The sequence below is a fragment of the Ranitomeya variabilis genome, chromosome 5, assembly GCF_051348905.1.
Source record: "Ranitomeya variabilis isolate aRanVar5 chromosome 5, aRanVar5.hap1, whole genome shotgun sequence".
Lineage (NCBI taxonomy): Eukaryota > Metazoa > Chordata > Amphibia > Anura > Dendrobatidae > Ranitomeya > Ranitomeya variabilis.
The window spans coordinates 474,784,664-474,802,174 of record NC_135236.1 but is presented as its reverse complement, the minus strand read 5'-3'; the positions used below and the strand labels follow the sequence as shown (position 1 = coordinate 474,802,174).

The following is a 17,511-nucleotide window of genomic DNA, read 5'->3' as shown; positions in this document are numbered from 1 at the left end:
TGTGGGTAAGGGCTGAGAAGGACTGGGACCAACTAGTGGACACATAGCTGTGGGAGATCACATCAATATAATGCCCATCTCAAAGGAAAGGCAGGCCACACCTTTTTATGCACATTATGCAAACAGATTTAAAAAAAAAAACAAAGGTATGAAACGGGTTATAAATTGGTGAGCATACTTAGTTAACATGTTCTTTGATAAAAAATGTGAAAGCCTTCCCATCACTCCACGGTGACCGGAATTGGGACAGTCTTATCTCTAATATTAAAAACCTTACCATTTGTCAGCTGGTCTACAGCCACGACGAACATCACTTACTGGCCTTGATTGTTTTTTTTGTTTTTGTTTTTTTTAAAGAATTTTAAAAAATCATCTAGATTAGTTGATACTGTAGGATTAGATTAGTTAGGGACAGTAATAATATACTGTAGTAATCGTCATCTACTAATGTATTTTTTACTGAATTGAGTTTGAGTTACTAAATAGTAAAAACATACAGTAGTAATTGTTGTCTAATATGTAGTGTTGAGCATTCCGATACCGCAAGTATCGGGTATCGGCCGATACTTGCGGGTATCGGAATTCCGATACCGAGATCCGATACTTTTGTGGTATCGGGTATCGGTATCGAAACAACATTAATGTGTAAAAGAAAGAATTAAAATAAAAAATATTGCTATACTCACCTCTCCGACGCAGCCTGGACCTTACCGAGGGAACCGGCAGCGTTCTTTGCTTAAAATGCGTGCGTTTACTGCCTTCCGTGACGTCACGGCTTGTGATTGGTCGCGTGCCGCCCATGTGGCCGCGACGCGACCAATGACAGCAAGCCGTGACGTAATTTTCAGGTCCTGAATGCAGAATTAGGCATTCAGGACCTGAAATTACGTCACGGCTTGCTGTGATTGGTCGCGTCGCGGTCACATGGGCGGCACGCAACCAATCACAAGCCGTGACGTAATTTTAAAATGCCCGCATTTCCTGCCTCCCGTGACGTCACGGCTTGTGAGTTTCCTCTCCTTCAGACCCTGGGAACCATCAGGGATACCGTCCGATATATGAGTCCCATTGACTTGTATTGGTATCGGGTATCGGTATCGGATTAGATTCGATACTTTGCCGGTATCGGCCGATACTTTCCGATACCGATACTTTCAAGTATCGGACGGTATCGCTCAACACTACTAATATGGTATTTTTACTGAATTTAGTTCAAGTCAGCAAAGAGTAAACATACACCATAGTAAGGTATAGGTATGCCACTACTATACATTATCAAATGCAAATACCAGGAAACCGTAGATGAGTTCCAAAATGGGGTCACTTGTCGGGCATTTCCACTGTTTAGGCGCATTAGGGGCTCTGCAAAAGGAACTCATACCCTTCTGAGCCCTAAAGTTTTTTTATTTTCACAACTAAACATTATAATTTTCTATGAAGCAACTAGGGGTTCAAGGGGCTCACTACACATCTAGGTTAATTCCTTGGGGGATTTCCACTGTTTAGGCACATTAGGGGTACTGCAAAGGTAACATGATGCCGAATACTATCACTTATGGTTTTTTTTTCACTGTTTAGGCACATCAGGAGCTCTCCAAACGCAACATGGCATACGCTAATTATTCCAGCAAATTTTGCATTCAAAAAGTCAAATAGCGCTTCTTCCCTTCTGAGCCCTGCCATGCGTCAAAACAGTGGTTTTCCCCCACATGTGGGGTATCAGCATACTTAGGAGAAATTGCACAACGTTTGGGGTCTAATTTCTTCTGTTACCCTTGTGAAAATAAAACATTTGGGGCTAAAAGATCATTTTTTGTGGAAAAAAAATTAGATTTTTTATTTTCACGCCATAACATTCTAAATGTCTGCGAAGTACTTGTGGGTTAAAAGTTCTCACCACACATCTAGAAAAGTTCCTTGAGGGGTCTTGTTTCCCAAATTGGGTCACTTTTGGGGGGTTTGCACTGTTTAGGCACATGTAAACCAAAAAAGAAAAAATGCCCTAAAAAATATCTTTAATGAATCATCATAAAATATGAATATATAATTAAATAAATACAACTACCAACACCACAACTATTAGGTACGGGTGGGGAGGTGCTGCAACCGGAGTGCTACAGGAACTTTTTTAATGAAGAAAATTATTCCTGGCTAAAACCCTATCAGGACTCCTAGTATACTGAATCCCTTCCTGACAGTGGAGGTTGGCACCCTAAAATTCGACTTGGCGCCCCCACTCAATGTCGGCTGTCCCTTCTCGCCCTAATCAGACCCTGGCATCTACCCACGCCCACACCCCAACACCATTCACACAACAAAACCTAGGTCACGCTGTGAAGTGTGAAAAATACAAAAATTTAAAAATTGTAAAAAATGAAGCAGCAACAATGTTACTATGCTAGTTGAAGTAATGTATAGCAGCAAAAACTGGAATATATTGCTGCACTAACTAGAGTATTAGCACAAAAATATTGCACTAACAAAATAGGCCCTCTAATTTTCTGCTGTCAACATTAAAGGCCAAACTCATGGTCTAACCTGTCTTAGTATGTTATATACAATATGCATCTATGATCCACAAAGACACAGAAAAAAATAAATAAATGGTGGGCAGAGGGGGACTTTTACACCTGGTTAATTGCAGGCCATAATAATTAAGAAAGTGCTATTATATTATACTGCCATCATTATCATAAATTATTCTGCTGCCATCATTAAGCCCAGCAGACTTGCCATGACCCAGTCAAGAACATAGCAGACATAGAAACAGCTTCGCATAAATGGGAGATTTTTCTGGTTTCCAATCACCACCGTATAACAGATTGGCACATCTTTAGGCAGAAATACTACCAGAGAATAACAGACTACTATAGCCGCAAATACGTAGCCAAATATATAACATTACGTAACCTATATCTCTATCCCAAGAATGCAGGCAAAGATAAAAGCTCACATACATAAACGGTTTCACTGGTTTCTTGTGGCTGCCACATCATAGTGTTCTATATAGTGCCGCCACGGAACACCAAGTACTAGCTGCTATGAAAAAATATATGTCACTTTTCTGAATACATCTGACATAAATATGTCTCATGCTTCCATCCCTACGCGTTTCGCCCCTTCCCAGTACCGGGGCTCATCAGGGGACCATTTGGGAATGAGCAGCAATGGCTTCAGAATGGCACATCAGAGGCTCTCCAAACGCGACATGGCGTCCGCTAATTATTCCAGCAAATTTTACATTCAAAAAGTCAAATGGGGCTCCTTCCCTTCCGAGCCTTGCCCTGTACCCAAAACCGTGGTTTTCACCCATATATGGGGTATCAGCATGTTCAGGAGAAATCTTACTACAAATTTTGTCATCCATTTTTTCCAGTTATCCTTGTGAAAATAAAAAAATTGGGGTCTAAACTAAAATTTTAGTGAAAAAAATTAAATGTTAATTTTTCCTTTCACATTCCATTAATTGTAAAGTGTGAAGCACTTGAAGGGTTAATAAACTTCTTGAATGTGGTTTTGAGCAACTTGAGGGGTGCAGTTTTTAGAATGGTGTCACTTTTGGGTATTTTCTGTTAGATGAACCCTTCAAAATCACTTGAAATGTGATGTGATCTCTAAAAAAAATAGTATTGTAAATTTTGTTGGAAAAATGAAAAATCACTGGTCAACTTTTAACCCTTATAACTTACTAACAAAAAAAAAATTGTTTTAAAAATTGTGCTGATATATAGTAGACATGTGGGAAATGTTAGTTATTAACTATTTAGTGTCTCATATCTCTCTGATTTAAGGGCATAAGAATTCAAAGTTTGAAAATTGCATAATTTTTGCCAAATTTCAGGGTTTTTTTCACAAATAAACGCAAGTTTACTTGAAGTACAATATGTCACAAAAATAGTCTCAGAATCAGTGGGATCCATTAAAGTGTTCCAGAGTTATTACCTTATAAAGTGACGCTGGCCAGAATTGTAAAAATTGGCCTGGTCATTAACATGCAAACAGCCTTGGTGTTCAGCTCCCTTATCGGTCTTTTGATTGTCCTCTATAGAAGGTATGTGTGACGCTAGTCACTTCTCACGGCCAAGCCGTGAGTCAGAGACGTCAAGCAGTCCAAGGTTAGATGCCAGGAGGGTACGTCATAAACAGAAGGTGGACACCGTGTTCGTATACGCCACTGTGGCACGCCGCACTTTATCGATATACAGGCCCTATTATCACCATTCCTTGCTTCAGGACAAAAAGTCTTTTGATCTAGTGATCTACTACTGAAACTATTGATCTACCTGATCGAATACAATCACTGTAATCCGTAACTGAGGAATGTCTGATGTAAGACCGAAACGTTTTACTACAGTGAACAACATTAAATTCCTGCTTGATCACTTAAGTTGAGTGCCGGGTTTACTTAATATATACTAATGGTGTGGGAACCTACTCTTGCACCCTTAATAGTTGTGCGCATGGTTCTCTATACTATAGACAGAAGGAAGGGACAAAAGGGTAGTCAGGTAAAGTTTCGAGGTCAGAGTACCGAGAGGATAACGGATCAGAGCTGAAGGGGTAAAACAGGTGGATGGTCAAAACGAAGTCCAAGGTCAGGCAACAGATCAAGCATACAGAACATAAGGCACAGGAAATCCAAAGCACAAACCTCACAAAGTGAATGTGTAACAAGGTGGCGTGGGGTGGTAGTCCCAGCCGAGTCAACTAAGCCACAGTCAGTGTACATCCCGGCATCTTGTACAGAAATGGTCCGGACAAATGCAACCTCAGATACAGCTGCAGTCCAACAGGGAAAACGGTTTAATAACACTGGGGAACACAATTTTTTAAGCGTTAGGTCAGACAACTGTTCTTAATTAATTTTTGGATGCTGAATCCAGAAATGATCTCAGTTTTTCTCCATCACGTCAAGTTTTTGAACTATAGGATTTTTGTCTTCTCAAAAATATGTAAACTACTGTACCTAAAAAGTGTTTTTTTTTAAATAGTACAAATATGAACAAAAAATGAAATATATAAGAAATAGGCATGACAAATATGTTTTTTAACACTATCATGTTTTTTTACAGAGGATATATATATATATGCAAGTATTTAAGGTAAAAATGTACATTTATAGCTTTTTCTTGAGTGTTTAACTTGAGGACAATCACGTTTGATGCTCCAGCAATAGTCAGCCATCATATGTACATCCCATCTACCCTGGTAACGGTCTTCCATAACCTTCAAATCTTGGTGAAATCGTTCGAGTTTTACTTTAAAATATGCAAAATATGCTTGTTTGACAAATGCACTGATGTTTGCCCTTTGAACTGGAATGGTGAAAACACCACAAATATAGCAGAAGGAGTCAGGGTTGTTTAGGCATTTACGACGAGAGGAAGAAGGAGCAGACATGATCTGAAACAAAGGAAATATGTACATATGTAAATAAAACACTGATATGGAAAGTTACAAGCTTTGAAAACTAACAAAGAAAAAAATCATAAAAGATATATAAATTACAACTAAGCGCCCAATGTAAAGAGAAAAGCTATCACAAATCCTATTTATTCCTCCTATGATACATTTTTTGTGTAAAGATATTGATAATTATGACGTATTGGGAGCTGCACACACCTCTCACCACACTGACTCAGTTGTGACTACTCTTACAAGTTGCCACGTAGCTCTATATGAGTCGAATTGTAATCAGATAACAAGTCTTATTACAGATATCAGTGCAATTGTGCTTCTCTGGCAGGTAAGTTGTGGAGGAAAAACTTGACGTGCTAGAAAAAAACTGACTACATTTTTGGAATCAGCATGCCAATTTTAGTATAAATCAGCTCAAAAACCTAACTCAACAGAAAATTTTTTTCAAACAGTGTAATAGGATTGAAGAAAGTGGAATAACTACCTGCTTTCTCCCTAACGACGTCCACAGCCATACCCACAACAGCCAAGGTGACCGAAAGAGGAGATAGTCCTTACATCGAAATTTGGATGCTTAAAGTCCCTTCGGCGGGACACATTCGTAGTCCTGTTGCCCATTTCACTGCCCAAAGGCCCGGGGCAGCAGTCTTTTCCTCTCCTGGGGTTTGGTCAGCTCCCCACCGGGGAGCACATCCTGCCATAGGCAAGCCTGCCTTGGCTCCAACTGAGGAGCAGGAGGTTCCTGCTCCTTTTTGGGGCTTTTAACCCAACCCCTTGGGTTAACCCCTTCTGTCCCTGTCACTAACATAACATTATCAGACATTGCAAACACAGCACATACATTTTATTACAAGTTAACACAGATCACAGCATAGGAGTAAAAAGGGCAATACATTAATACACAAGGCATAAGAAATACGAGCATTGCTAAATGGGTACACTGTCCGGGTATCATATAAAATGCACGGGCCCAGTACACGGGTGAGAGGGAGAGAAACAATGAGGTTCTCCGCCACCTCCTTACAAATGTACATCTGGCAGTGTTCTGAGAGAAAAAGCTCAGTTAAGAAGCATGGTCATTAACTGGAATAATGACCACATGGAGACAGCCTCACAGTCTCAGATTGGATAGTCGAGCTGTCAATCAACACACTGACAGCTCAGCATGTCCTTGTACCAGATTGGATGGCCAAGCTGTCAATCAAAGTACTGACTGCTTCAGCACACCCTTATACCAGATTGGACAGCCAAGCTGTCAGTAACTGCATGCCCTTGCTGTTGGGACTGTTGAGATTTATGGAAAAAAGGTATAATACATTGATAAAAAGAATTGACCAAATTGTCTGTCCTATTGAAATTACTGTGTATATTCCATATTTTTACAAGCTTGGGGATACAGGGGCAAGTTGCTTTGAAACCCAGACATGATCGTGCAGCAGCAAGATTATTGATGTAGGGATCATGCAATAATTACCTCATAAACGCAGCGTTTCAGCAGCAGAAAAAGCGAACCAAAAAACACTAAAAAAAAGCCACATGTGAACATACCCTAAAAGTTTAGTAGACAGTAAGTGACTAGCATGGGCTGTGAATGTACCAGCCCAAGTTGGATTGAACCGCGAAGATGGAAGCTGGCTGTTCTGAGGCCTTTTGAATGACTTTTCCTTTGCGCTTGGAAATAAAGTGATCAGGTATAGAAAAAGTATCAATTGTAGGAGTACTACTATTCCTGAGCATCAACAGTAAAAATCTACAACCCAGCTACAAATGATAGCATATGTTTTTGCAAGGCTAGATATATAGATTGATGATTTATATGTTTTTTATTTGATTTCTAACAAAGTTGCTGTACACTGATTTAATAAATAACCTGTCCTGAATATCACCATTTGTACCCTTATTTTTTCATTTCTGTCCCTTTCTCTGTCCATGGTGCTGATGGAAAAAATTATGTGAAAGAAAAAATAGATTAGTGTTGGTAGGAAAAGGGCAAAAAGCCAATTTTGTTAGTTTTTATATTTATTTATTTATTTTTTCTCTTTTGCTTACCAAATTATTTGCTCTTTGCTGCAGACAAATATTGACTGTGGACAAAATCTACATTTCCTTAAAAAAAAAATATGCAAGAAAACACTTAGGGGTCATATATTTATAGTGATTGTATGACACTTAATATGGATGAATATTTTGCATACCTTAGGTCTTGAACAAGAGAAAATCTGTACAACTACTCTGTTTTATACACTGCTCGTTTAAAACTCTTAGACATAAGTTTGCATATAGACACTGCTTAGCCTGGCGTATGCATAATAGAGGTAACCTCATTGCAAAAATATGATCTCATTCATTATGGTGATAACTTTTGCCACAAAGGACAGAATCCCCTCCGCATCCTTTTCATTATGTCCTCCACCCAATAACAAAGGCAATGGAATCAGCCAGGGTTGGGCCCAGCTCCTTAAGGCTCCCTTAGCAGTCTTTTGGTTTCCCTCTATAGAAGGTATGCACTTGCTGCTAGGACTGCTTTAAGGCCCAGACATGATCAACTACAAGATTATTGATGCAGGAATGATGCCACAAGTTCTACTGGTCTTATTAAGTCTCTCTCATTCATTGCTTTTTTGTGCCAATTTGGGGGTGCAACACACTCACACACATACCTTGACCCTGACTTCTCTGAGCTGCGTAGTCAATCCATTCTAGAAAACTAGGGCAAACATTTATCCTCCTTATGACTAAACCTGTACTTGGCTTGCAGAACCTGTTCCAGTATGTATCCTTGGCCCAGCGTCATACTGAGCGACTCAACCTTTTCTGTAAAAGACCACACAGGCATATGCCTAATAACCTTTTGGCTCAAACCAAGCCCAACTTATAAGGTCCCTTCCTATGCCTATTGATTGTTTTTTAATTTTGCTGCTGAAATCTAGTATTATCAATATAAGTTACTCATTTTGTGCTTATTTTCATGCTACCGATTTTTTGCTTTATAAGACTCACCTGATTATAAGACGCACCCCCAAATTTGGTGAAGAAAAAGAGAAAAAAATATTTTTTTATGTTAATTGGGGGTCTGTCTTATAATGCCAGTGTCTGTCTTGCAAATCATATGTCCCTCATCCTGGTATCTATATAATCCCCATCCTTGTGCTGGCACATGGCCCCCCTGTGCTGCTGGCAGACACATGCCCCCCTTGGTCACTATATGCCCCCTGTGCTGCTGGCAGGCACATGCCCCCCTGGTCACTATATGCCCCCTGTGCTGCTGGCAGGCACATGCCCCCTTAGTCACTATATGCCTCCCTGTGCTGCTGGCAGGCACATGCCCCCCTGGGTCACTATATGCTCCCATGTGCTGCTGGCAGGCACATGCCCCCTTGGGTCACTATATACCCCCCTGTGCTGCTGGCAGGCACACAATAAAATAAAAAACACTTCACTCACCTTCCGATGATGGCTCCGTGTGGTGTGCCCCCAGCTCCTCGGTTGCGCTTCCTGTTTCCTAGGCATCGGATCATGTGACCTGGGCACACAGTGATGTCATCACTGTGCTGTGCCGAGCACATGATCGGATGTTAGCACAGACACAGGAAGTGCAACCGAGGAGGTGGGAGCACGGAGCCATCAGGGGAAGGTGAGTTAAGTGTTTGTTATTTTATCATGTGCCTGCCAGCAGCACAGGGAGGCATATAAGAGTGACTGGGGGGGCATGTGCATGCCAGCAGGTGGCATATAAGTGTGACCGGGGGGGCCATATCCGTGATGGGAGGGGGGAGAGTGCAGGCACATATAATATTCGCTGCTCCACTGTCAACCAACTCGAACAGCTTCAGCACTGAGGTGATGGACAGCGGGTGCAGTGAATATTACATGAAGCTAATGAGTGGGAGCACGTGACCTCCCACTGTCTCTGCAGCCCGCAGCCAGCCCACTCCAGCCCCCTGACACAACTCCAGAGCGGCTCCCCCTCCTCTACAGCACAGCACGCAGATTCGGATTATAAGATGCACCCCCTACTTTCCCCCAAAATTTTGGGGAACAAAAGTGCGTCTTATAATCCGAAAAATACGGTATTCTAGGTGGAGACGCGAGAGATAAATTGTAGAATAATCTTAATCATTGCTTAGATTGTTGACCATTGATGAAGCCCAGGCATTACTAAATTCTTGCTGACGTTTTCTTTAGTGGAAAATCTTTTGAGACACTCTCATGTAGACTAACAGTAGTAAAGCAAACATGTTTTATAACATATACGGAATTGCAACCAAAGCAGCTTAAAAGTCTTCTATTATGTCAAATTTGAGATGATAAAAAATGGTGGCGTCTGTGATCTATTACGTCCAATGACTTCCAGTACTTAAAAGTCTAACAGATACCTACAACATACATAACCAGCTTTAATTGCATTTACCAATATTCTATGAACAGTGTTTGAACATATCTGACCTGTTCTGTAAAGTATATTTGTTATCCCTGTAAGTCACTACAAAGGTAAGATCGTGAACATTTTCATTTTCTTAGTTCTAAGACAAATCCCAAATATCCCAAGATGCCATGAAAGAAGACTGTAGTGACAGTGTCATACTTGGATTTCCACAACAAGGAGGAACACAAATTGCCGGTAAAGTGTTTAAAATCACAAAGTCAACCATCAAACTGAACAATACATATATGCACCAAAAATGATGACTCTCTAGTGAACTACGGGCCTTTAGAAATTGCTTGGATGTAAAATCATTGATGGCAGATATTACTGCTTTGACAAATCAAATCTTTGTTATAGAATTTCAGATATGGAAATCAGCACCGACATTTCATACTCAGTATAGTACAATGTTAGTGAATGGGTTTAAACTTAGACTCTTCTACTCTCATCAGTAGAACTTCTCAGCAATCTAGAACTTCTCTTTTATGAAAACAACCATCCTATGATACATGAACAATGAACATTAGAGTCAATACAACTAAATTATGGATATGAGTTATACATATCTATAACATGAGACCAATTGACTGTGCTGGACCTTTGATTTTACACAGAGTCATTGGGGTTTTTCATTATGGAATTTTCAAATCATGTTACAGGAGTCACCTCTTCATGGGTTTTAGGGGAGAATGTGGAGTCTATGGCGTTGCTTATGGGCCCATAGTACAAAATTGCATTAGACCAGTGGTACACATATCATCGGTGAGCTCAAGAGTTAAAAGGGCCCACTTCTACCTCAAAATAGGTGTGTTATGATGAGCTATTGGACTGCAAAGGGCCCAAATATTGTTCATTCTTGTATGCAATTTGTGCACTTGGATTTCCAATAAAGTATTGAACCAAGGAAAACCGAGTGCCGACTTTCCTCTGATGTTATACCTCGCTAACTGATCAGGTTGTCGTGTACTTAAGATGCAAGTGATGTGGGTGTGCTGAGCTGTTATTTTCTGTTTGAACTTGTGTATTTAAAATGTTTTATTTTCAGTATTAATATTTTAGATTTATTGCTGAAAATCATACCTCATGCAATATCGTGCAATTTACCTTAGCAATCTGCAGTGTAATACAATCATTCGAACACGCAGTAATTTGTCCTACTATTACAAATGACCAACATTCCTTTTGAGCTGGAAATTTCTGCAAGGTCTTGAGTAATTGACACGGACCCTGAACACAGATCTTAGAGATGTGAGCAGGGAGCCATGTTCTAATTACATACACTGCCTGCATGCTAGCTTGTCCGGTCAGCTTGTCTGTAATAACTGGGCACAGCTAGTGCTCTCTATATGTGTATTTCTGACTTAGACAATCTGTAAGTATAAGCATACAACAAATGTAACCAACCATGGGAGCAACTGTAATCCAATACTCTCCCATTCAAGACAATATTCCTACAGGCTTCCATCTGTCATGGTGTCAGTCCTTAAAATGCCCGGATAAGAGGGTGATAAGTCATTTGAAGTGAAGCTGAATTTTATTTTTGTATAGTTAGGACATTGCATGACAAATTATTACATTATTATTACCTAGTGAGTGACCTATTAATGGTCTAACAGTGACATTTTTTCTCCCATCAATAGCTTAACATGGCTTTAATTAAAATTTAGACTTTAATTAAAAAATAAATGAAGACATTGTGATCTTGTGATCTTTATCGTTCAGTTACAAGTAAGTGTCCGCGTGAATTATATATCTCCTATTTGTATTAGCAGGCAACAGTACGCATAAAATAAACTTGTACTAAACATAGGTACATTTTTCAAAAACTGTTGGAAAATCAGAGGCTTTAAGAACAACATTACAACAAACTTTCAGATTTTTAAATGGAATCCCATAATTGTAGTAGACTTCAATTAGTCATTTGGAATAATTTAGCCTGATTGCATGATATGGTTTAAAACAGGACTGCAATCGAAAGTAATAAGTTATCACTAAGTACCAACAATAAAAGGCAAATCCTAAATCTATGTGTATAGCTTGTACGTGGATAGACAGTTTTATCTCCTTGTTTTCTTCCTCTTTCCATCTAGAACCTGAAGCCCCTATAGCACTTACTGCTTTCAATATTTCAACACACTCCTTTTCACTATACTGGAGGCAACCTCGCGGACGGGTGGAAAGATATCAAGTGGATCTCTCCCCTCGGCATGGCTTTGTTACTGTCAGAGATCTTGGAGGTGGGGAGTATCAGGTATGTTTTTCATTATGGTACGCGGATGGGCAACTTTTGTTCATACTCCGAGCTCATTGGAATATTCTTTGCAAAGCTGACCAACCGTAAAACTGGCTTCTTGTATCCTTTTTCTTACTTTTTTTTAGTATAGGATGCTTTCAAATGATCTATGCTAAATCTGTGGGGGCAGATTTCAACATGAGGAGGCTGTTACCCTAACAACAATTAATATACTTCTTTTTTTTTAAAGTTCATCATGAAACTCCAGTCAGTCACTCAGGAGTTCATGAATAGTTTAACAAAGAAAGGGGAGTGCTATTGAGTAATACAGACTCATTAATTGTGCACTGTGCAGGCAGACCTTGCCTTAAATCATTAATGCCGGCAACATTTCCCTGTTACCACCAAAAAGACATAGGAACAATTCTACTTTCTGGAGAGTAAAATAATGAATACCTTTTTTATTTCTTCTGTGCTGCTTCTGTGGAGCGCTACACCTTTGCAGGTAGGCTGGTTTATACCTTTTGCTTCTGTTGATATACTCTTTTTTCTATTTTGTTGTACTTTTCCTTTTTTTTTTTTTTTTACATTGGAAGCAAACACAAATATCTAAGTCAGGGAAAGAACGTTAGCCTTCAGTATCAAATGAAGTTTTTCTGTTCTTCCTTCTTGATTGAAACTTTTCACATAACGTGGAAATATTTCCTGTTGAGTTTTGTTGCCTACACCATCATCTATCAAGGTGGGAATGTAAGTCTGCTACTTCTCTGGGATTATGTGATGCCAGCACTTCCAGAATTGACCGGTACTTTCCTGCTTTCTACACTTCATATTTCACTTACTGAATGTGTGTTTGGCATTTTAGGCAGAAGTCTTCAGCATTGCTCCTGGTACCACGTATAGTGTAGCTGTTTCTTCAGTGTCTTCTTCAGCCTTCAGCTCCCCAGACAGCAAGTTGGTGATGACGAACGAAACCAGTAAGTTTATTTTATTTCTATGTCTTATACTGTTGGGTGGGATCTTGACTATTTCACGCCTCCGAACATACACACAAAATTGAATTATTGATACAACTACGTATAACTTACTGATCTTGCTCTATCGCAGAATCTCGGCTTGCTCATTTCACTTCATTGCAAATGTCAAGAGTCCAGCTGGTTGTTTAATACTCCCTAACTAACTATGCCAATGTTCATAGCGTTTATCATATATTACAATGAACTCACTATCAAATGATCTGGAATCTTTCTGCTATGGAAAACATCTTTAAGGATGGCTTCACATGCACAAACTTTTGGTAAAACTCAGTTTTGAATGCTTTATTTTTTATCATCATCCATGAGTAAACCCAACAATAAGAAAATATCTGTCATTTAGATTAACATTTTCTCTGAATTTACTTCTGCTTTGCCAAAAAGAAAAAAAATTGTTTACACTGAAGGACCGTTTCCCCCCAAAAAAAAACAATCTGTGTGAAACCATGCTGAATTTGGAGAAATCAATCTGAATATATAGACACCAAAATATTCACAGATTTTCCAAAGTGTCTAATTCACTTGAAAGAGACACATACTTGACTTTTGTGCTGTCTCCTGCACTTTGTGTGCACACCATACTCAAACATATTCAACTGATATGCTTTCATGTACATAACAGAGATTAAAAGTGACAGATCTGAGTAAATTCAATTTAGAGTAAAGTATAAAAAAAAAATCTAAAAACCTGGATTTTGTTTTTGATCAGTTGTACAGCAGATAAGAGCATTTAGATAAGGCTACAATGGTTTGGGTAATTAATGCGTACACCTCATAAAATAAGTAATTTAATATTTAAAGATTGTTTTATAATGTTTACTTGGTACATCGGTAAAACAATTCACACCTAATGCCTCATACACATGAGTAGGTTGGGTGTATGGATCCTGTCTGCAGGCACATAGAGGACCTATTTTATAGGGTCATAAGCACCATGTGCTGCCATTAAAGGCCTCCTTGTCTGTACTCTACCGCAGAATACCTCTGTATTGCAGAACATGATGGTGTAAAAAAACTGGACTCTACAATCCCTACGACCATGTGCATGAGGCTTAATAAAAGCTAATTTTTGACTATAGAACTGGGATTGTATGTGTCTAACTATTTTCATTTGAAACGTTAAGAGAAGGTTCCCATAAGTTGGATGCGCAACAGAATTTCCACTGCATATTAAAGTAGCAGCATTGTGAATGTAATGACACAAAATCTTTTGGACACACCGCTGAGAATATCCGCAGCATAAAACAACTGGCATTACAGATTTGAAAACCATAGTATGTCAATTTATGCTGAAAATGTTGCCACAGACTTCACCTATTGCAATGTTGGTGGCAAAGTGCTAAGAATTTGTAGCATTTCTGCAACAATGTTCACAGGTTTGTTTTTGTTTTTTTGCTGTTGTTGATCTCCACAGCGGATATGATCCATGGTAACATACTCTATGGATATATACACAAGAGATAGAAATACTTAATTTTTTGGCTGGAATTTGTAAAGTTCACTGTGAATTACAGTACCAGCATTGCGAAAGCGATTCTGCAAAATCTTTTCTATATGCTGCACGCACACAGCCTAAATTAACCTGTGCTGTAGACTTGAAATCCAGACGAAAGGTCCACAATGTCAAATTAAAAAGTAGATTCTCGCTGTGGGTTTTACCGAGAGCAAACACAGATGAAAGAGGGCCCATTTGAAAAAACAATATACTGTATGGGCTCTTTGCAGTCCAATAGCTCATCATTATGCACAATTTCAACAGCTTTGGCGGCACTAGCTCCCTATTACATACTGGGCCTTTGTGCAGCTGCCAAGGGCCCAGGATGAACCAATGATAAAGTGAAGGAAATAATTATTTGATACCTTGCTGATTTTGTAAGTTTGCTCACTGACAAAGACATGAACAGTCTATAATTTTAAGGGTAGGTTAATTTTAGCATTGAGAGATAGAATTTCAAAAATAAAATCCAGAAAATCACATTGTATAAATTATAAAAATGCATTTGCGTTTTGTAGTGAGAACTAAGTATTTGATCCCCCTGTCAAACAAGGCTTAATACTTGGTGGCAAAACCCTTGTTGGCAAGCACAGCAGTGAAATTTTTTTTGTAGTTGATGATGAGGTTTGCGCACATGTCAGGAGGAACTTTGGTCCACTCCTCTTTGCAGATCATCTCTAAATCATTAAGATTTTGAAGCTGTCGCTTGTCAACTCAGAGCTTTTACTCCCTCCATAAGTTTTCTATGGGATTAAGATCTGGACACTGGTTAGGCCACTCCATGACCTTAATGTGCTTCTTTTTGAGACACTCCTTTGTTGCCGCGGCTGCATGTTTTGGGTCATTGTCTTGCTGGAAGACCCAGCCATGACCTTTTTTTAATGTCCTGGCAGAGGAAAGGAAGTTGTCACTCAGGATTTTATGGTACATGGCTCCATCCGTTCTCCTATTGATGCGGTGAAGTAGTCATGTACCCTTAGCAGAGAAACACCCCCAAAACATAATGTTTCCACCTCCATGTTTGACAGTGGGGACAGTGTTCTTTGGGTCATAAGCAGCATTTCACTTCCTCCAAACACAGCGAGTTGAGTTAATGCCAAAGACCTCAGTTTTTGTCTCATCTGACCAACGCACCTTCTCTCAATCACTCACAGAATCATCCAGGAGTTCATTGGCAAACTTCAGACGGGCCTGCACATGTGCCTTCTTGAGCAGGGGAACCTTGCGGGCACTGTAGGATTTTAAAGCTTTACGGCATTATGTGTTACCATTGGTTTTTTTGGTGACTGTGGTCCCAGCTGCCTTGAAATCATTAACAAGTTCCCACCATGTAGTTTTAGGCTGATCTCTCACCTTCCTAATGATCAAGGATACCTCACGAAGTGAGATTTAGCATGGTGCCCCAGATTGATGTTGATTGACAGTCATTTTGTATTTCTTTCACTTTTTTTTTTACTATTGCAACAATGGTTGTCTCCTTCTCACCCAGCGTCTTATGGTTTTGTAGCTCATTCCAGCTTTGTGCAGGTCTATGATCTAGTCCCTGACATCCTTATAAAGCTATTTAGTCTTGCCCATGTTGTAGAGGTTAGAGTCTGACTGATTAATTGAGTCTGTGGACAGGAGTCTTTCATAAAGGTGACTATGTAAGACAGCAGTCTTTAATGCAGGTAACGAGTTGATTAGGAGTGTCTAACTGGTCTGTAGGAACCAGAACTCTTAATGGTTGGTAGGGGATCAAATACTTGTTTCTCACTGCAAAATTAAAAAAAATGTATGCAATATATGCAATGTGATTTTCTGGATTTTATTTTTGGTATTTTATCTCTCAATGTTAAAATTAATCTACCCTTAAAATTATAGACTCTTGATGTCTTTGTCAGTAGGCAAACTTACAAAATCAGCACGGGATCAAATACTTATTTCCCCCACTGTATGTCGGTCCCTGAATTTCAAAGTGTGAAAGCTATGGCAAGTCCAAAAGCATACCCTCTGCAAAACCAAAAACAAAATTTGGTGCAGATTTGGCTGTTGTGGATTTAGCTACGGATTTAAGTCCTATTTGAGTTTTGTTTGAATAAATTGATGCCCATTCTAGAGTTGGTGTGAATTGATTCACAAGTCCACAACAGTAATCTCTGGCTGCTGGATGGCAGTAGTGAGACCCACCTCTTACCTGATGGCATCTGCACATCATCATTTGATTAGTCGCTCTGGCAAGACTTTATAGTTGTGGCTTATATCATGACAGGCCAGATAATCAAAGGAGGAGTCGCGGTTGCCGTAAGCTAGGAGGTGGTTCATACGGTTGCCATACTACTACCACAGATTACTGTCATGGCCATCGGACTGCGCCGTTCGAATCAATTCACATCAACTCTAGCTTAGACCCATTAGTACAGTAGCCATAAGTGCAACATATTATGTTTCAGCCCTTAAAAGTGTCTGGATCTCCCCAAAAATATGAAAACTGACATCATTTTACGTATAAAGTTGTCTTGGGTCAGCAGAAAGAAAGGCACATGCTGAAAAAACCCACATACATTGTTTGGTTAGCTAGGTTTTTCCTTTGCTATTTGACTAGAATAGGGATTTGCAGAACCTGGATTTCTGCATGCATTATTCATGTGCAGGGGTACAAGGGCATTGTGATCTTAGTCAGAGTAGAAGGATTTAGTGAGCCTGTAGATTAGCATGTTATCGGAATACAAATTGCTACTTTTTGTGGAAGTAAAAAATAAGCCATTTGCCAAAGGATAGAAGAATGTTTATAAAAATGTCCAGATCTGATACAATTCTGCACAGTGTTTATCACGTGGAGAGGTGTGTGCCAAAAGGTTGTTGAGAAAACCTATTACATGCAAACTACATTCACCGATGCCATTAAAGTAGTTTTCTTTGTTTA

General features: G+C 39.5%; 1 protein-coding gene across 1 annotated transcript in view; it reads left to right on the top strand.

The window, feature by feature from the left end:
- PTPRQ (protein tyrosine phosphatase receptor type Q) overlaps positions 1 to 17,511 on the top strand; it is a 677,639-nt gene that overhangs the window by 79,159 nt on the left and 580,969 nt on the right. The window contains exons 7-8 of the mRNA XM_077265498.1: positions 11,935 to 12,095; positions 12,943 to 13,054. Of these exons, the coding sequence (XP_077121613.1) occupies positions 11,935 to 12,095; positions 12,943 to 13,054 (273 nt within the window). The remainder of the gene's footprint in view (positions 1 to 11,934; positions 12,096 to 12,942; positions 13,055 to 17,511) is intronic.